General features: G+C 37.0%; 1 protein-coding gene across 4 annotated transcripts in view; it reads left to right on the top strand.

The window, feature by feature from the left end:
- The window catches only part of FAM13A (family with sequence similarity 13 member A), a 359,485-nt gene that overhangs the window by 14,654 nt on the left and 323,409 nt on the right, over window positions 1-21,422 (top strand). For 2 of the 4 annotated variants that reach the window (XM_032861771.1, XM_032861777.1), the window contains exon 1: window positions 13,204-13,406. The exons of 1 other annotated variant lie outside the window; for it this stretch is intronic. In XM_032861771.1, coding sequence (XP_032717662.1) covers window positions 13,302-13,406 — 105 coding nt within the window. In that variant the 5' untranslated portion in view covers window positions 13,204-13,301. Of the gene's footprint in view, window positions 1-13,203; window positions 13,407-21,422 lie in introns of those variants that run through there. One more of the 4 variants, XM_032861782.1, reaches the window with a different exon arrangement.

The raw sequence follows: 21,422 nt of genomic DNA on the forward strand, positions 1-21,422 counted from the left end.
CATTTTTCAAACTGCTGCTTCTATGCTGTATCATCAGAGGGCTCTTTGTGGTGCTGTCTCTTTAAGGGCAGGGACTTGGCTTCCTATGGCCATCCCAGCTTTCCCAGAACCAAGCTGCTGATTTTTTTAAATTCCAGGAATTAAGTCCTGCTGGTTGGAAGAACTCACAAAATTAGGTCCCCCTGGCTTTCAGAGCCAAAAGTCATGGGGATTCATTTTTCCTCTGCAGCCTCCTAGATGTGATAGCATGTTTCTTGCCCTTCTCCATGCCTCTGTACCCCTTTACCTCCCAGCCCCCAACAGCCCTGATCTATTTCACTTCCTACTGTGTCTCCACTCTCCTGACACTCTTTGATGTGGCCTCTTCTCTGCTTTTAGCTGTGGAGTTTGTTCTGCCAGTCTTCAGGTCATTTTCTAGGTTATTTATACTGATGTAAGTGTTATCTTTTTGTATCTGTAAGATGAGATGAGCTTGGGGTTCTCTCATTCTGCCATCTTTTCAGCCTCCCTAGTTTGAGGCTCTTTGATGTCAATGATTAGGAAATTGATTTATCTCAGGTTGCAGTAGTTAAGTGTTTGATCGGCAGGAGTTTTGCTATAGTTCAATGAAGAAGAACATTTTTATATATAAAATAGAGATATAACACAAATTATTGTCTATAAATAATAAACTATTACAGCTATAGTCATGTGAGATATTATTAAACAGTTGACTGCCACATGAATGCACAGCAGTCCTATAGCAGCACCCCTCCATCTTTCCTAATAGTTCATGACCCATGACAGCCTAGCATATTATAACTCATATGAGTTTAAAGGCTTCCAGGAATTGAACTTATATCCATTAAAAATAATCCACTGGAGAGAAACATAGTCTGCAATAGTAATTGGCACATGGTATTGTCTTAGTAAATATTTGATTGTTAAGTGAGTAAATAAGTGAAGGCTTGAGTTTCTATTCTGTTTGTACATTTTATCAGCTGTGTGATTGAGCAAGTAGTTTGGTTTCTGAGTTTCCATTGGTTTTTGTTGTTGTTGTTGTTGTTGTTGTTGTAAAATGGGAATGTCAGCCTTTATATCCTAGCTTTTTTTCATGTCGATTGAATGAGATAATATAAGTACATGTGTTAAATAGTATTTTTTTAAAAACTCTAAAGGAAACTCTTTTTGTTCTAATATTTTTCTCAGTTGGAATATTGGTTTGCTTTTCATACCTTGTAATTGGCAGTGATGTTCATACCATTGCCCTTAGCCTAGTCACAATTGGAAACCAGGTGCATTCCAAACAGGGGTTTACCTTTCTTAATTTAATGCATTTGTGAAAACCTAGGTCTCAGCATAGGTTTGAAACCTAGCTTTGCCCATTATTGGCTTTGTAAGTCTGAACCTCCCTTGAGCCTCAGTCTCATTTGACAAACATAAATAATAGGTTGCTGTGGAATTGTCATAACTAAATGAGAACATATGTGAAAGCTTTTGGCAATAAACTGTTATTAGTAAATTCTTCCTACACTCCCTTCATGAGGTTAGACATCTTTAAATTCTAGTTCTGGGAATAGTTATTCAGTTAATAGGAATATTTTCTTATTTTTTCCATACATATATGGATTATAATATATTAATATGTTTTATGTATAACAAAAGGGTTTTTTTTAAATTTCTGGATTTAAAAAAAATATAAACTATATTAGTCTTGTAGTGGGTCAGGGCTATGCCAGCCATAAGTTATACATGATTATTTTAAGAGTGGATTTTTATTTTAAAAAGTCAAAAGTCAAAAGTAATTTCCACTTAGCCTTTATTCTGAGGAAGGATTTGAAAAAATTTAGTGGAATCTTCTTGGTAAAAAAATGTTGAAAATGAAGAACTCAAATATTAAGGGCTACAAATCTATCTTTCCATGAGTACTATACTCTTGCTTATTCCTTCTTACAGATTTTTATATTAATGTGATTATAAGTTATAATTCAATTTTCTTATAGGATTAAAAATCTTTATATCATTTTTCTTCCATTTTATTAAGATAAAATGGACATATAACTATAAATTTGAGATGTACAACATTTGGTAATATATATATTGCTAAAGGACCACCACAGTAAGTTTAGTTAACATCCATCATCTCACATCCCTGTACATACAGATTTTTCTTTCTTGTGATGATAACTTTTGAGATCTACTCAGTAGCTTTCAAATATAAGACAGCATTAACTATAGTCACTATGCTGAACACTACATTTGCAAGACTTAGTCATCTTAGAAATGCAAGTTTGTACCTTTTGACTACTTTCATCTGTTTTTTCACACTATTGTTTTTCATTCTTTTTCAGATCTCTGGATTTTTTCCCTCTAAAATCCCTTACAAATCATGTTTATGCTCACACAGTTTCAATTTTTTTCTGTTGATACTCATGGGATCCCTATTTCTTATCCTGACTTTGAAGTGAGTCCTAAAGTGCTTCCAGTGACAACCAAAGATTTATCACCACACATTTTAATGCATTAGTTGTACAAATATTTGTTGTGAGCCTTGGGAGGAAATACCATAAGATATTACTCTATCCTCAAAAGATTTCAATCAAGAAAGGTAGATTTGCAAACTAAAACAATCCCATGTGTAAATATTTTACTAGTGGTTTAAACCAGCCATATGTCCGTACAGAGAAGCAGTGATAGTCAGGAATGCTAGTGACATTGGTGCTGGGCATTGGAAAAAAACAAAACAAAACAATATTTGCAAAGACATTTCTGGCAAATACAAGATCATAAACAAAAGTTCTGAAGTGAGACAGTGTACACCTTAATTTAAAGAACAACAATGTATTTGTTTCCTATTGGTGCTATAACAAATTACCAGAAATTTAGTGACTTACAGCAGCACAACATTATTTTCTTACTGTTCTAGAGATCAGAAATCTGAAATCAGTTTCACTGGGCTATTTTGTATTATGGCAGCTCCTCTGCCTCTTACCCTCTAAGAACCCATATGATTAGATTGTGCCCAGAGAATCCAAGGATAATCTTCCCATCTCAAGATCTGTAACTTAGGGGCGCCTGGGTGGCTCAGTGGGTTAAAAGCCTCTGCCTTCGGCTCAGGTCTCTGCTCAGTGGGGAGCCTGCTTCCTCCTCTCTCTCTGCCTGCCTCTCTGCCTACTTGTGATCTCTGTCTGTTAAATAAATAAATAAAATCTTAAAAAAAAAAAGATCTGTAACTTAAATATACCTGCAAGATCCCATTTGTCATGCAAGGTGACATATTTACAAGTTCTGGGAACTGGGAAGTGGACATATTTGGGGGGGGGCATTATCCAGCCCACCACAACAGAAAGGCTAGAATTTAAGGTATATAATAGGGATAAAAATGGTATGGAATTTGATTTTGAAACACTCTGAAAGCCATGCTAAGGAGTTTGGAACTTAATCTATAAGCCAGCAATTTTTATTCTTTAAAAAGGTTTAAAAATATGAAGATAGATGCTCAATTCCATGTGTATACACTCAAAATTCAGATATAATTACTTGGATGATCACAGATCCCTTGAAGGTAATATAAGGAGCCTTTAGACCTAAAGAGAAAGAAATGAGCAGGGAAGTAACGTAATCAAATCCGTTTCATAAGTGTAGTTAGTAGTGTAGTTGTACCAAAGGAATGCTGATGAGGCACAACATTTAAAAATTCTTTAATTAAAAAAAAATAGCTGCAAGAACGGAGAGGAAATTGGATTGAAAATTTTTTTGGAGATAGAATAAATAGGCTATGATGATTAAAGAAGCCAAGGAAGGCCGAAGCAGCCTTTGAGATATTTATGAAAAGGCTCCTAATGTATACTTCCTACTGAAATTTCCTCCCACTGTGTGACTGATTTCTGGAGTCCGCCTGAAATCAAATGCAACTTCCTATTCAAACATGTTCTGTCACCCGGCTAATCAGTTCCTTCTATTAGTAGGGTAACTATATAATAAATATTCTAAACTGAGACAGTGATTCTTTTAAACCATTTTTTTTTTTTATAATTTTATTTTTTATAAACATATATATATATATATATTTTTCCCCCAGGGGTACAGGTCTGTGAATCTCCACGTTTACAAACTTCACAGCACTCACCATAGCACATACCCTACCCAATGTCCATAACCCCCCCCCAACCCCCCTCTGCCCAGCAACCCTCAGTTTGTTTTGTGAGATTAAGAGTCACTTATGGTTTGTCTCCCTCCCAATCCCAACTTGTTTCATTTACTCTTCTCCTACCACATTAACCCCCCATGTTGCATCTCCTCTCCCTCATATCAGGGAGATCATATGATAGTTGTCTTTCTCCGATTGACTTATTTCGCTAAGCATGATACCCTCTAGTTCCATCCATGTTGTCGCAAATGGCAAGATTTCATTTCTTTTGATGGCTGCATAGTATTCCATTGTATATATATACCACATCTTCTTTATCCATTCGTCTGTTGATGGACATCTAGGTTCTTTCCATAGTTTGGCTATTGTAGACATTGCTGCTATAAACATTCGGGTGCACGTGCCCCTTCGGATCACTACGGATTCTTTTAAACCATTTTTTAAGATCTTCAAATAAAACTTACTTATAAAACTTACTTATAAAACCTAAAATGGATATTTCTAGAAAGCTTTCCTTATAGGATGTGGTGGTCCAGAATATCTCCTGGTGGAGTGTTTTGAGATGGTCAGCATAGGCCTTCTCGGGTCCTCATCTCATAAAATGGCCCATAGGACCTTGCCCTGGAGTTAGAGGTAGAGGAATGAAGCCTTGTTGCCAAGGTGAATATGCACAAGACCAGCAGTGAAAAGATCTTTGCAATGAAGAGAGAGACTTTTTAGTGAAGGATCATATCCAAATGCCATCTGTTGGGAGTGATATTTAGAAAAATCCCTAGGGATATCATGGACTTTGATTTGTGTTCTCGTGGCATTGTTCTTTTTGTAAAGTTGAAGATCAATTCATCTAGGTCTGAATATTTAGATTTTTTGTTCTGCTAGTTCTTTTTCTTTAAAATGTATTTCACCCTCAAGTACAGAATTGGATCCATTTATCTTTTTACCCATTGCCTCCCTTCTTGCCATTCTTGATCACTTCTCATGAAGACTGTTATCTCTTAAGGATGATTCTAGGATATCTATCCTACTTTCTCCAAGGTAATTAAATTTTAAGAATTTTACATTTCAGACAGGTTGGTAAATTGTACACTTGGCTTTTTCTCCTTTATAGGGTTGATATGAATGAGTGAAAACTTGAACCTCAGATGAGAGAACAATACAAAATCCAAGGATCACTGACCATGCCTTCATCCCCCAAGGAAATCTGAAGTGATGAGGACTGGAAGTTCATGGTTTCAGCTCCCATAATCTCATACAGCTTCTTTAGAAGATGCTGAAGCTTGATGATGAGGCTGCCCAGCCTCTCTTCATGGCTCCCAAGAACCATCTTTGAGCTGTCCCTGGTTGCCAGTGTCCCACGGAATCACCCCAAATCACATAAGACACCCACAGCTTCTGCTCAAAATCAAACCTGCCTCCACATATTTACCACTTACAACATTTCTTATTCCTCTTAGTAGATCCAGTTTTTCCATCTACTATCACTTCCCTTTACCCAAAGAATGCCTTTTAGCATTTCTCATAGTGTGAATTTACTGATGACAAATTCACTCAACTTTCATCTATCTGAAAATGTTTTTATTTCACCTTCATTTTTTTTAAGAATATTTTCTCTGGATATGTAATTTTAGTTTTGTAGAGTTTCTTTGCCTTCTCCCACCCCCTTCAAAAATAATTCATACATATCAGTCCATTATTTTCTGGTCTCCAGTATTTCCTATGAGAACCAAGTTGTCATTCCTATTGTTCCATCAAAGGTAAAGTATCTTTCTCTGATTTACTTCTAAGGTTTTTTTCCTTTAACTCTCATGGTTAGCACTGTTGAAAATATGTGTGGTTTTCTTTATCCTTCTAAATGTTTGTAGAGCTGAGGGTTAATGTTTGTTATCAATTGAAAGTTTTCAGGTTAGTTTCAAAAACTTTTTTTTAGTCCATTCTCCCTCTAATCTTCTTCTAGGACTCTAATTAGACTATATGATATTATTCTCTACATGACTGACATTCTTTTCTCCTTTCTGTATTTTAAGATTCCACATATAAAAATGGAAGTCTTGATTACTGTCTTCTTAGGATCCTGATAGGAGGGAGTCCTTCTAATGCCCTGGTCTCGCCCTTTGCTGTTACCTCCCTTAGCCTCAGCTTTTCCAAAAACACTGAAAGGGGATGCTACTAATAATTGCACTGAATCAGCAACCATAAATTGGAACTTTGCCAGGCAAACTAGAGTTTAAGATACCCTATGTATTAGGCAGTATTTTGTTGTCCTGGAAATCAAACATTAGAATCATCCTTCGTGCTTTTCTTGACTACATGACACCTCTTTTGCCTCTTATATAAAGTCAATTCTCAGTCTTACAAGTTCTTTCTATAGAGTTTGTGATTTTTTTTTTTGTACTAGGCACACACTAGTTTTTTTTTAATTCTTTTTTTTTTTTAATTTTATTTTCAGAGTTTGTGATTTATCTTGCAGTGTTTAAATTCAAGATATTTCCCTCTCAGCTGGGCATTTGTTAACAGGGTCCATTTATTTATATGAAGTTTCCTTTTTATTCTAGTATATTTTAGTCAGACCTCCGATTAACCTGGCACTACTTTTGTCAAGCTATTTTCTACTTAAGAACCACGGAGGTTCTTATTGTTTGGGGTTCTGCTGAGATTTCTTATCCTTCTGTTTAAAGTCCCTTACTGGGGCGCCTGGGTGGCTCAGTGGGTTGGGCCGCTGCCTTCGGCTCAGGTCATGATCTCAGAGACCTGGGATCGAGCCCCGCATCGGGCTCTCTGCTCAGCAGGGAGCCTGCTTCCTCCTCTCTCTCTGCCTGCCTCTCTGCCTGCTTGTGATCTCTCTGTCAAATAAATAAATAAAATCTTTAAAAAAAAATAAAAAAAAATAAAGTCCCTTACTTTTCATGCTGATATCTTTTTGTGCACCACATAGACCCACATTAGAATGCCCTCTCCTTCCCCTGCCGTCCTAATCAATGACTTCTGTAGAGGTCACCTCAACACCTAGTGCCTGAAGCTCCAGCTCCAGTTCCAGTCACTTCCTTCCATCACATTTTTTCCTGTCATCAAATCCTTAAGTACTAAGGGCACACATTTCAAATTTGATTATACAGTTTAGTGTATTGTATTTACTAATTGAAAGATTAAGACTCAAGTGCCTTCAGGGGCCATGAGGTAATCATAAACTGAAACAGACAGAGTAAAGAACAATGGGTATTAAAGTGTTTGTGTTGATCCTTATTCCTAGTAATGGTAATTCCCACCTAGGTACATGATATTTCAGATCATTAAGCAGGGAGATCAAATGGCCAAACAGAATACCTTCTCAAGATTTGCAAATTGTGTCCTAAAATTTTTTCTCCATATACTTTGTAGCTCAAGTAATACACCATTCTTTATATCTTATCTTATCCATAATTAGTAGAATAGTAATAGATGCACATTGTACATTAAGTGCTTTTGAAGTTTAGAAGTAAAATTATGGTTTTAGGAAACGTAATGGAAATAAATTGTTTTCAAAAGAAAACAGTGCTCTTGTCTTGTCTCCCAGGCCTGAGGAATGGACCTTCCCATTCCCATCAGCACTCTTGTTCACTTCTCACAGCCCGGGGTCTGAATCTCTCCTTCCTTGGACACTGGCAAAGTGGACTTGCTTTGGCTTCCAAAGAAGGTTAGGGAATGGTATCCAGCAGTCTAACCTTAGCCAAGAGGCATGCCAAAAGTTAAGGTGGGGCCATAAGTAGGGCTGGATAAAGGAGTATTAGGCAAGTTTAGTGAGGTAGTAATAGATGCAGGTCAAACAGTGGGGCTTAATTAATGACCCACAGAATTGGGATGTCTAAGCTAGAGGCATGTCAAAGAGACCAACACTGTGTACCTGACAAAAAGACAAAGGTAAATTTATTGACTATCATGGTGGGGGAAAGCTCTGCTGGTCTTTTTGAGCAGAGCAGACTGATGATAACTACATAGGGTTTTTGAAAAGTGGGGAGTTAGGACGTGTGGGTTTTCAGGAGTGTGACATCATTGGAAAAAGAGTGGTTACTCGATGTGACGATTACTGATTGGTTGACATTTGAAGTCCTGCTTACTAGAGTGAGCCCTCTCTTCATTGGGCTGTTACTGGTCGGTTGGCTTGCAAAACCACTTGGTTTACGGAGGCAAGTTGCTGATTGATTGAACAGGTTTAAAATAAATTATGTTGGCTATTTGTTACCATGGCTGCCGAACAATCGATCTTTTCCTGGGAGGATGGTAATTTTTTTCCCTTAAATGGAATGAGAATACATCTAGATTTCAGAAAAGAAATATGAGCATCAGATTATGAATTGGACCTCTTTTTGGAAAATCCTTCAGAAAATAATTAGAAGGTAAAAATAGCCCCAAGGCCAGGTAATGGAGCAGTCATAACAAAGTAGACTAATAAACCCAAGAAAGACCTACTTCCCGTTGTTTTTCAAGGAGCCAAGGCCCATAGGATATTCTTTCTATGGCTCCATGAGGATTCTCATGCCCAGTAATGTTACAGAATACCCCAGAGCAAGGGTCAGTAAACTTTTTCTGTAAATAGTCAGATGGTAAATGTTTTAGGCCTTGAGGGCCATCATTTCAGTCTCTGTTGCAGTTCCTAACCTTGGCCACTGTAGTACCAAAGCAGCCATCCATATGTAAACAGATGGGTGCCACTAGAGATGGTCTGGAGTAGCTGGATTGAGACTATGGTGGCCACATGAGGCTCGTAAATTATAGTTTGCTGACTCCTGACCTAGAACAAGTATTCTTGTTTTATACTCCTAAGGAATCAAAACCCAAAATATCTGAACCTCTCTGGTCAAGAGAGAGTACATCAATAATAAATAGTTGTTGACTAAGTGACTTCTGATTTCCTATGTGGTTGGATGACATTGATTCCGGTCCGGGCTAGGATACTCCTGGAGATATAGCGGAGATAGAAGTAAAGCTGGAGTATAGACAGAGTTCAGGGCGAAAAGCCTCCAATGTCCCATTTCCAGTGGGCATCAGGTGGGTGATGCTGTCAATGCCACAAGCACCACACCCCATGATACTTGCTGGTTTCTGCCAATGGCTGCAGTACTATATCTGCCGACTACTGCTGTTCTTCTGACAACTGTTAGTGCTACTCCAGCTGAAGAGATCCTGTCTTTTGAAAACTGATAACTCTGCCAGTTAACATCAGAGAGCTCGACTTTGAAGCATTTTCAGATTTTTGGAGGCTATAGGATAACCTGGCCTTTTTTAGCTTCCTTCATCACCCTTCCCCAGGTTAGAGGATCATTTGAATGATAGCGTTCTATGGACTTGACCATCAGTTGTGAAGTCCCCTTGACTTCTTCCTCCAGGGAGCCCATGATCTTGAAAATAGGACATCCTTTGTCCTGATCTGGTATTCAGCATTTCTGGGAGTAGTCCTGGAATTAGCCCACCAGAGCGAACTATTCTGAAAAGTACTTTCTACAATTCCTTTATTCGTTCTGGGGGGTGGGGGGGAAGCACAGTTCATATTTTAGATCAGCAAATCTTTTGTTTGTGGCTTATGTATCTTAAGACTCTTTGTAAATCAATACTTAGGAATATATATATTTGCCTGCTCAGAGAACTTTCTGGACTTCGACTCTACTATCACTTGCATCTCAAATATTTGAGACTCTATTTTCAGATACATTTCATGGAGAAACATTGTTTGATGTGAAGAATGTCTTTTAGTGCCTTTTGTTAAATGGCCTATTTAGGTTTTTTTGTTTCTGCAGTGAAATGTAGTCATTACCAAGAATAAGGATAAAAACTTGTCATGGTACTAATTTTACCTTATAATAGTATGTTAGAACTCATGAAAATTAGGATTAGATTTTTTTGTCATCCTTGTGTAGTATTATCTAAAACAGAAATAAGATGTTTAAATGTGTTAGAAATAATAATACGAGATATAATATTTTGATACGCTAACATGTTCTAACATTACTGAATGGTTTTGAAATCCATCATGAAAAATTGGAAGGGAACAATAAAATTTTGAAAAAGATGAGAGAGGGCTATCTTTATCAGCTATTTAAGTAAATTATAAAGATACAGTTATTCAAATATTATGGAAATGGAATAAAACTAGACAGACTATGAAAGAAAGAAAGAAACTAGATAGAATCTATTAGCCTGAGAGAGACCCTGGTTGTGCATATGTGTGTATGTATATCTGAATTTAATATGTAGTATGTTTAGTATTATACGTGGGAAATGAATCACAACTTGTCCAATAAATGGGGCAGAGTCATTTGGTTAGTATATTAAAGATTGCTTTATACACACATAGGACTTTTAAATATAGTAGCATATTTGAGAGTTTTCTTTTTCATGTAAGAGTTTAATTGATATAGGCTTGTTAATGTAGCCATACTCCACAAGGTCTTTCAGAGTCTATGTTTTTCCTTATCCTTTCCATCTGCTCACGCTTTCCTCCACTGAGATTCTCTTCTCTCCATGGTGGAAGTGCACCCACATTCCAGCATATGATGAAAAGGAAGGAGAGCAAATGTGGAGTAAGAGATTTCCTGTGAGGCATGTGACACAGAAGTCATACACATCCTATCCACTCCACACTCTGTTAATGAGTACATGGTCATATGGCCCTACTACTGGTATGAAAGGTTGGGAAATGTAGTCTCTGGGTTCACAACTATGGGCTCAGCCCCAACTAAGAGGAAGAAGAAGCTCAAATAGCATCAGATTGTGTACTGGAGAGAGTTACCAGTGTGGGCCACAGTAGTTAAATGCAAAATAAAAATTGAACCAATTTAGATCCTCATTTTTCACTATATTTCAAAAAAATTGCCTGATAGATCTAGAATCCAACCATACGATAAGCATCCCAAATTATTACTTTTACTACCATTTTCCAGGTACTATACTAAGTGCTTTTTATAGATTGTATCATTTAATCCTTAAAATGAACTTATAAAAGAGACTTGGTAAGTTTCCATTTGATAAATGGACAAAGCAACACATAGAATAGAAAATACAAATGACTCATGAGGAATTTTCCTATCTTTAATAATAAAAAGAAATATAAGTTTTAGAATGAGAAATCCTTTTCATCTATTAAATTAAGAAATATTTTACAAATTATTCATACTTGGATAGCATGAATTGTAGAATGTAAACTGCCGGAGTCAATTACGTCAAGAGCCTTAGCACACGTTGATATTCTCTGTGATCGAGAAACTTCACTTTCTGGAGTCTTGACTGGAAAATAATCAGGATGAGGATAGAGCATTACTTACATACACACATAAAATCAGAGACCATGTACATGTCTGAAAATGGGAGAATGACTCAAACTTTTATACAGAATGTAATATTATAAGTGATAATTGTTTATACTGTTAACAGTATGGGAGCATGCTTGTGCTACTGTGTGTGATACAATGCTAAGTGAAAAAAATCAGAACATAAAACTATCAGAAACTATATTTAAATCATATTTTTTTAAAAACATGAAAGAATGGAAATATGCTAAACGTTTCTAGGTGTTCTGTTATTTATTCTCTTTCAGTACCTCATCTCTGCTTATTTATTAGTGCCTCTGCAATTACTAATCAAAAAGTTTCATTTACTTATTTTCATTCCTCCCTCCTCCCATTGGATGATCCATGAGAGAAGGTACTAGGTCTTTTTTATCATTGTATTTTCTATAGCAGAGTGCCTGACCCAGCATAGGTAATAAATGTTGATTGGGTAATGTTGGGTGATGAGCCTCTAGGTGACCTAAACTTCAGGCTTTTATTTTTCACCAAGGACTGATAATACTTATATAAACATAAAAAGGAGACACATTTTTAATGTATTAGAAAAAGTTTTATAATTTTCTTTAGCAGTTAGACTAGTTTTCTAGTGAGTGCATAGAAATGGTAAAATCTAGATTAGGTGGTATAGAAAAAAAGTTTTATTTTTCAGTGGAGAAGTCCATTCCCCTACTCCCATTCCATTGTATGGGATTGTGTTGTTCTGCCTTTGCGGAGGTAATCTTTACAATGTTCTATATGCGTGCATAGAAGTAAAATGTACTTTGTCATGTCCTATAGCTTGCTTATCACAATTTTCTGTCCTGGCTTTGCTCTGGGTGGTACTCTTGGTTGACTAGACATACACAAAGTATACTAGATTTAAAGCGAAATATTAAATGGAGAACTAATTCCAGGCTTCCTTTGTCTTCCCACCCCATCCCCTTAAGATATGACTTTATTATGTTTTGTTTTTGGAGGCAATTTAAGTCTTTTAGAATTGGGAAAAGTGAAACTCCTCATGTAGTGTTAGCCAGCATTCTCTCAAATGTGCCACTAAAAAAGATTTGATTAAAAAAGTGGTGATTAAAAAAATAGTTTTCTTCTGGCTTATATAAAAATGATATTTTAGCCATCAGTTCAGATATTTGGAAATTGTGAAGTCTGTCCCATTTTTTAATGACACAGCATATGAAGTAGGACATTATTGAAAGGTCAACTAGAGGCTAATTTTCCAGACTATAAATCAACATGTGTATGTTGAATTGCGGAAGTCTAGAAACGTGTTGTTTTATGTTTATCACCATTATATGTTAATAAGATAATTCAAAAGTAATTAGAAGTGGTAGCAGCTATATGAAATGAGTATCTTCATTTAGAATAATTCTGATAGAATAAAAGTGGAGGGAAGAAAATTTTGATAGAATTTCACTGGTTTCTAAGGGGCACTGGAAGTGAAAAGTGCCTCAGGAAAGTGAGGAAAGTCAGGTTGCAGATTGCAACCTGAGTGTGAATATGTGAGGTTTTCTTAGGAGTAGCAAGGAGGAAGCAAGTTTGCATTTTCACGTTTTGCACCAAATCCTGTTAATGCCACCAGGTGATTGGCATTTTCTGAACAGAGAAAGCCTGTGTGTGGTATCTGGCAAGTCAGGTTTAAGAAAAAGATGTCAGCAACTTAAGGCCCATGTCACATGACATCCTGGACTTGCCAATACTAGACGCTCTGGATCAGGTTTCAACTCCAGGCTGTCCTGCCAGCCACGTGGGTTCAGCCGAATGAGAAGCAAAACCACAATTCTGAAAATGTTAGGAGCTGCCCTTCGCCTGCCGTGAGGCCTCCGGATCCGGAGCTGGTTTTCAAATGAGAGCCTATCTACTGGATGGAATTTTCATATTTCACTGTCATTTTGATGCTCTCCTCTGGGCTTCATCACTTCTACCAGGCACTTCCTGCGAGAATGGGGGCAGGCGCTCTCACCATCTGTGTAAGTACAGGCCGCCCCTGTCTTCTGTGGACCCCACGGGGCTGAGGAGAGGCCTGCTGCCCTCCTGCTTCTGAGATGTTTACGTGATTCTGTCTTTACTTTCTGGGAGGTGGGGGAAGGTTCCTTACTTAATGTCCATTTGAATAGATAGGAATTTAACAGCGTTTTGGGCAGCTTTCAGCATTTTTGTCTACTTGCCTTTCCAAAAAAGATGAAGGGAGACGCCTGCCTGCAGGAGTTTACTCGTCTCAGCCAGCTTGATTTAAAGTCGAGCACTCTCCAGCATTTCAGACTTTGCTGTTCGGAATGCGTTAAACAGGAATGTTTAATAGCAGTTACTGGAAAAATCTAGTGGCTAGCCGGAGAAAGAATGAAAAGAACCATTAATTTGTGCCTTCTGAGTTTGTGTGTGACCTTCTTCTAGTCACATTTTTGTTTTCAGTTAGTAATGCTAGAGTTTCTGTTTCAGCATGGTTGCTGAAAGTGACCGGGAAAGAGCTTGTTCGGTACACGTTTGTGAATCCTTAACTGACTGTAGAAATTTCTGGTCGTTACAATGTAGTAGCATCAGTAACTAACACCGATGTAAGATCCATGGGAAAATGTGTATACTTCTAAGGCTGAATTAATGGATTTCAAAAGCAGTTCTGTTGCTGCTTATATATAACCTTTTGCAGTGGCCAGGTATTGTGAATCATACATATCACAGAATGCTGGGGTTTAAATTTTTATTTCATTGTGTAGAAAATGCGTGTATATTTAGCATACTTATATTTCAAGCTGGTGTTGTATTCCAAGGGAGCATTGTTATTTGTCTCTAAATGAACTGAGAAATATCTTATTCTTTATTATCAATTTAACCGCTCACTTTTCTATCATTACATTAGGTTCAACCTCTTCCCTCCCCCTTTTTTAAGTTTCAGAAATGGCTGCAATTTATTGTAGCTTTGGATGGCATCCTAATATATATATAGAAATATCTGGGCAATTTTTTACACATATGCCCCAAATGATCACCAGATTGTATATCAGTCCCACAGACTGAATTTTTTTGGTAAAACTCCCTCACTTCTGTGCCTAGAACTTTTTGATATCCTGTGTGCTTGTCTGGGTGTCTGTGGTCCTTTTAGCCCTGAGGCTTAGAGCATCCAGGTGTCTATGTGGTTATCTTCTCAGTCTTATAAAACACTTCAGGACTGGAAATGTGTGGCATGTGAGGCAGCAGGGCAACCTATTTGTTAGGAGATTTGCGGTCATCTCTGATTAGATCTTTATTTCTTGGCCTGCATGCATTGATCTCTACCTTGACTGAAATGCAAGCAGACCCATGTAGGAAACTCTATGTTTTTCCTTATTTTAATCCAAAGTATACACAAAATTTCATTAAGGTGGATATAAAAATCATACAATTTAAAAGGTTATTCACTGTAGTAGAGGAGCAGTTCTCGGTCTTTCCCATTCTTTAACTTTAGGTTAGTTAGCCTTTGTGCTCTATCCCAGTTCTTAGGAGCAAATGTTTGTTTTCATTTAGTGTAGTGTTTCTGGAAAAACACAGCTATTGGAGAACAAATTTTTTTTTTAATGTTTCTGGCAGAAAAGTGAGAATTAATCAAATAAAACATAGGGGCTAGTATACTTGTTTTTAGTTTGGGACTTCTTTACCTAGACATTTATGTTAGCAACTGTTCAGGTATCCTGCTACTGAAGATAATTGGTGGTATTGTTTTTTTAAGAATTTTATTTTATTTAAATTCAATTAAAACATATGATGTCTTATTAGTTTCAGAGGTAGAGTTCAGTGACTCATCAGTTGCATAGAACACCCAGTGCTCATTTTATCATATGCCCTCCTTAATGCCCGTCACCCAGTTTCCTCATCCCCCACCCTCTCCCCTCCAGCAACCCTCAATTTGTTTCCTAGAGTTAAGAGTCTCTTATGGTTTGTCTCCCTCTCTGATTTTGTCTTGTTTTACCCTCCCTTCCCCTATGATCCTCTGTTCTGTTTCTTATGTTCCACATATGAGTGAAATAATATACTTGTCTTTCTCTGCTTGACTTATTTCATTTAGTATAGTACCCTCTAGCTCTGTCCATATTGTTGCAAAGGTCAAGCTTTAATTTTTTGACAGCTGAGTAATATTCCATTATGTGTGTGTGTGTGTGTTCACCACAAGAGATAGTTGTTCTTTAGACAAAAAGAGTATCAGATATTTGTAGTGTGTATGCACGCATGCATCTATATGTTGACATGGGACAGACTATTTCAAAGACACTCCATTTCTGTGTCCCTTGACTAACCACCTTTTTCTTCCTCATTCCTTTTATCTCTTCCATATTACTAGTGCTGCTAGTAAAACCACACTGGGCTCAAAATTTTATTTATATTACTACTCATATTTACGAAGAAGTTGTACCTTCTTCACTATTAACATCTATTTTTTCTTCAGTAAACCACACCCAGGCAAATGAGAACCATGCCTGCCAGTTAATATTGCCTTAGTCTCTTCTAGTTTTAAAGGTCACTTTGGTGAGATGACTCAAGCTCTCAGGAAAGTCTTGAGTCTTCCAGACCTCTTGCACCTCCTGCTGTTCTGTCTAACGTGGCTTCTGCATGTTTTGAGGCAGGTGGGTTGAGAGTGGGAGCTGGCATATTCTAATGGCTGGAGAAAGAGAGGCCTAGAATACATGCCTGTTGATTCTTACGCTCTGGATATTTTGTCTGTGGTGAGTTCAGGTATCAAACCTTTGGCAAATTGATGGACAAGTTCTGTTGGTATCATCAGGGCCCTGCAGTCCACTCCTCCTGACACCTCCAAATTTTGCTGGTGCTAGGAATAATTCCAAGGATATCCTGAGCCTTTTAGCCTTTGTCCCTAACTTGAGCCCCTCCACTCCTGTAGCCTCAACACCCAGTGTCCTCAGCTACCTTACATCTATCCCATCATGCAGGCAGGAGCTATGGTCTTGGTACAGAAAGGCTCACAAACCATATTAAGATATTCTGGTCACAGATTTATTGAGTCACTTTAAAATGCAGCACAAAGCAGGGAGGGAAAGATCAGCTAGGCTTACCTATCTAGAAAGGGTTTCAGTGGGATGAAAGGTGCATATTCTGAGTCCTGTGTTACATAATATTCATCTATCCTGGCTTTCATCTTCTCTACCACGTCAATCTTTCCTGATCACGGTAGATTTTACAAAGACCACTATTGAATGGGAGCAAGGTCCCCAGCAGATGGGGAACTTTCTTGCTTTATCATCAGAGGCAAGTGTGCCCAGTTATAGCTGTAACTTGCTAATATACTCCTGAACAACTATGGATTTTTATCGCATATCTCAGGCAGACAGTACATGAGGCTGGCATGGGTGTAATCAATGGGTAACTGATTTCAGACATGAATATTTGGTGTCTCATAAATGTTAGGTGCCTAAGTTAGTTCTTCTATCTCTATTTAATTATCTATGTTGACTGTGTCTACCATGCTATCTCCTTACTTATTGTTAATACTTAGTTATACTTCTCCTCATTGATAGTTTCTCTTTGTTCTCTATTTAGCTAAACTGAATTTTCTTACCAAATATTTGTTTGTTGTATTATTCAAGTTCAAGTTCCAAACCCATCATGGTCATCTTTGTTGTTTCTACTTTGACGTTTGGTTCCAAATTCATCCCACACAGACTACTTTTAGGTTTCTTAAATGCCGCAATGAGTTTCTTCACTTTTTTCCCCACCTCCTGTGTTTTCTTGTCTTTGTTTTGTTTGTTTGGAGTTTTAGAAAGAATATGGGCTTTGAAGCTAGGCAGACCTGAGCTTCAATCTAGGTTCCGTTATTCACTTTACTCTGACCTTAGACATTAGTAAGCAGTATGCTTTCTTGATAGTTTATTTTAAAGAGCTTTCACCATTTTGTTCATCTTCCTTGACCTATATTAATTAGTCTCACTAGCAGACCGTAAAGTTTGGACACAAAGTGTCATATCTTTCTTGTATCTTTTACCTATTGCTCAGGGCTAGGATGTAGTAGTTCAATAAATGTTAGGTTTTGCAGTTTCACCTCTCTTTTCTGTGCTAATGCATTACTTAAATGTATTTTACTTTATTTTTTTTTAAAGATTTTGTTTATTTGACTGAGACAAAAAGCACGTGCTTGGGAGCACAAGCAGGCTCCCCGCTGAGCAGGGAGCGCAATGCCCACTCGATTCATGACCCTGGGATCATGACCTGAGCCAACTGCTTAACCGACTGAGTCACTCAGGCAACCCTAGCATATTTTATTTTTAAATGGGTCTTTTGAACGCCTTCCAAAAGCTAAAGGCATGTCTGCAAAGGAATTCTGTCTTTGACGGTGCTTTTGCGATAATAGCACAGTTTTCCATTTATGGGAATGAGCAGTATAATTGTAAGTATTTTGTACTTTTGAGTCTCCCAACTGAACAGCACATTAATTTTCTTACTATAAAGCTGCATGCAGTCAATGCAAGTGTAACTCTGCACATCATTCCATCTGAGATGATGTGTAGGCTGGTCAGGGCATTGCCTTCCCTGCACGTAATCTGCTTTAATCAGGGTAATCAGGTAATAAAATCAGGTAACACCAAGTGTCCCCACAGGAAAATCCTGAAAGATATCTCAGTAGCTCAGGGAAACAGATGAATTTGTAGATTACTCAAAATCTGATGCAGGTTGACAGACTCTGTGCCTGTCGGTCTGGTGACTCTAGTATCCAGGCTGCCTCCATTCTGTGAAATAGTTGCTATTTCAGCATGTGACCACGTATCCCCTGGTTTATATCAGGGAAGAAAGGAGATGGAGGAGGCATGCATGCTTTTACCTGCCTCATTCTGGAAGTGATTCGTTTCTCTTCTCAAAGTTCATTGCTTTGAACTAGTCATATATGGCCGTGTAAGCAAAGGTGGTTTGGAAATGTAGAGAAATATCTCGTGGAATATTTATAAACACTATCTCTGGCCCATAACCTAAATTGCTTAAATCAGAGGGAAATGTATGCTCCATGATTGGGATAAAGCCGTCAGTCTCTAATTCCCCTACTGAATGTAAACAAGAAATTAGACACCCCAGGTGCTGCTGAGAAATATCTTATCTATGGATCAAGAGGGAAGGCAGCTTTAGGATAACTTAATACATCAGTGAACAGCAGAACAGTGGTTACATTCATGAGCCACTGAATCTACCAGCTCAGAATCTTTCCTTCCCCTGAACTCCTTTGTATTAGTATAATGGCATAATAAATGTCCTTATTATTTTAGCCAGTTTGAACTAGAATTTCAATTACTTGCAGTCAAAACATCTTAACTGATACACTTTATCATGTAATGGCTTGCTGTGTGATGGTTTGAGGAAACTTGTTGTGAACTGGAATGAAGCCTGTTTAGAAGGCAGGACACATGGCTTTGAATCTTGGCTCAGCCACTTACTGGTTGGTTGACCCTGAGCAAGATCCTTAGCCTCTCTCTTTTCTTACCTATTAAAGAAGGATAATAGCCTAAATTGGATTATTATGAGAATCAAATAAAACTGTACTGTAAAAATACATTGAAAACTTCATAAGAACATTATCTTTATTATGTGGCAGCCTATTTTATTGTCTTAAGGTGGTTTCTGTACTACTGTCATTATGGGTGGATTTTACTTCTTTACAATAAAAAGAATTCTGTGATCTGAAGGGACTGTTGATATTATTGGATTTAGACCAAATTTTAAACAGGATTAAACTTTTAGTTTTGCTTTTTTCTACAATAAACCAATGAGGTATTATAGGAAGACAAGATTAACAGTAAACAAAGGCATGTAAATTTTCCTATGCAAATCTGAATTGTATTGCAGGAAGTATTTTCATCTCTGCCATACAGAATTCAAAAATCAAACAAAATCATGGTCAAGATTAGTGTCTGAGTATCGGTAAATTCCAGAAGTATCTAGGTTGCTTATTTCGGGGTTCAGGTTCTTTGAAGCAGTTGGTTATGTGTATTGGTTTAATGTCCATCTGCAGAAGATTATACGGAAGCTTTAGTGACAGTGGTGAATAATGCAGAGGAGCATGAAGTAGCATATAAACATAGTGAAAGAATGGGGTAATTGGGTAAAGGAGACTTGCTAAGATAATAAATTACATTAATTCTGATCTAAAATCTTAAAGCAGATTTGGGCAAATGAAATTCTAAAGATAAGAAACTTGTGTCCAATAGTTTCTGAACTAGCAACTGTGAGAAAGCCGGCTTGAGTTTTTACCTGTAACCGTGGATTTCCACTGGTTTATAAAGAGGTACTATAGCAAGTAATAGCATAATTAAGTTTATTTAAGTTATATAACTAAATATTTGAGTTTGTGTAACTAGCAGGTGGATTGGAGATTTTAAAAAGATTTATCATTCACAATGCTTGGTTTATGGGAAAGGATTGTACAACTTCAAATTATTAACAGCTACTTCAAGACTGTTAAGGTTGGAGGGTCTACCATATTGGATATTAACAGAAATTAAACCGTTTAATAATAATGGCTGGTTACTTGGAGAAAAATAATTGCTGGATTTCTTCTTTACTCTTTAAAGTACAAACAGAATAAGAATATAAATACCAAAGTGAAACCGTAAAACAATAATTTGGGATCAAGGAATGTCTTTGTAAAGGAGAACCAAATGAGAAACCCTAATGAAAAAAACTGGTGAATTTTTCTGACAGATAACTAAAATGTCTGCACAATCCCAAATTGCATAAACACAATTCCAAAAGAAAACTAGTAAAGATATTTACAACACACATGACTACAAAAATTAGTCTTTTTAGTATAGAAAAATTTGTACAAATCAGTAAGAGAAAGAAAACTAGCCATTAGGAAATGAACCAAAGTTTATGAGTAGGAGGTTCACAAATAATACAAGTACTAATAGACATAAGAAAATTGTTCAGTCTCATTCATAGTTAAATATGAGCAAACTTTAAAGTGTTTTTATTATCCAGGGATGTCAGAAGAATCTTACATGCTTTTGATCAAGCTGTAAACCAGTGGAGCATCTTTGCAGGGCAATGTGGCAGTATGTGTCAAAACGTATACTTTGTATACCTGTTGATCTAGCAATCTCACCTCTAGCAATTTATCTTACAGGTGCTTGTACAATTATGTAAAAATGCTTGCAAGAATGTTCCTTGCTAAAATACTTGTAATATCAAGAACTATAAATTAGTAAATATTAGTAAATAAGATCAGTTAAATCAATTATAGTATCTCTAGATAATGTAATACTAAACAGCTGTATCTGCCAATATGGAAGGACCTCCAAAATTGATCAAGTAGCAAAAAGAGGGTGCATGAATACACAATAATATAGTTACAGTTGCCTTTTTTTTTTTTTTTAAGGATTTGATTTATTTATTTGACAGGTAGAGCAGGAACACAAGCAGGGGGAGTGGGAGAGGGAAAGCAGGCTTCCTCCCGAGCAGGGAGCCCAATGTTGTAGGGCTCGATTCCAGGACCCTGGGATAATGACCTGAGCCAAAGGCAGACACTTAACAACTGAGCCACCCAGGCACCCCTATAGTTGCCTTTAAAAAAATATTATACATATATAGATACGCTTAGTTATGCATAGAAAATATCTGCAAGGAAACACAGTAATTGGAACTGGGATAGGGAAGCTTCTCATTTTAAACTCTCATGTTTGAGGTTTTTTTTGAAAAGCATATATTTAAATTACTAAAAATAAATGATACTCAAAGATGGATTGGTAGCTCTGTCTAGAAAAAATAATGATTAGTTTATAATGAAGGCGCTGAATATTATATTTGAATGTCTATAATGCTTTTTCCAATGCGTTTTTGAAATATATAAATTACTTGAAATTGTCTAGTATATAAAAGGATACAGACTTTCCCTGCACATTTCCTAAGGTAGACTTAGAGCTGGGTAGAATGTAATGTGACAGTCTTACCAAGAAGAAAGAAGTGTCTAAGGATTCGAGTATCTAAAAATTGAGCTGATTGTCTCTTGAGATGGTTGG

Source organism: Lontra canadensis, unplaced genomic scaffold (genome assembly GCF_010015895.1).
Source record: "Lontra canadensis isolate GAN:19392208 unplaced genomic scaffold, GSC_riverotter_1.0 scaffold1, whole genome shotgun sequence".
NCBI classification, from domain to species: Eukaryota; Metazoa; Chordata; class Mammalia; order Carnivora; family Mustelidae; genus Lontra; species Lontra canadensis.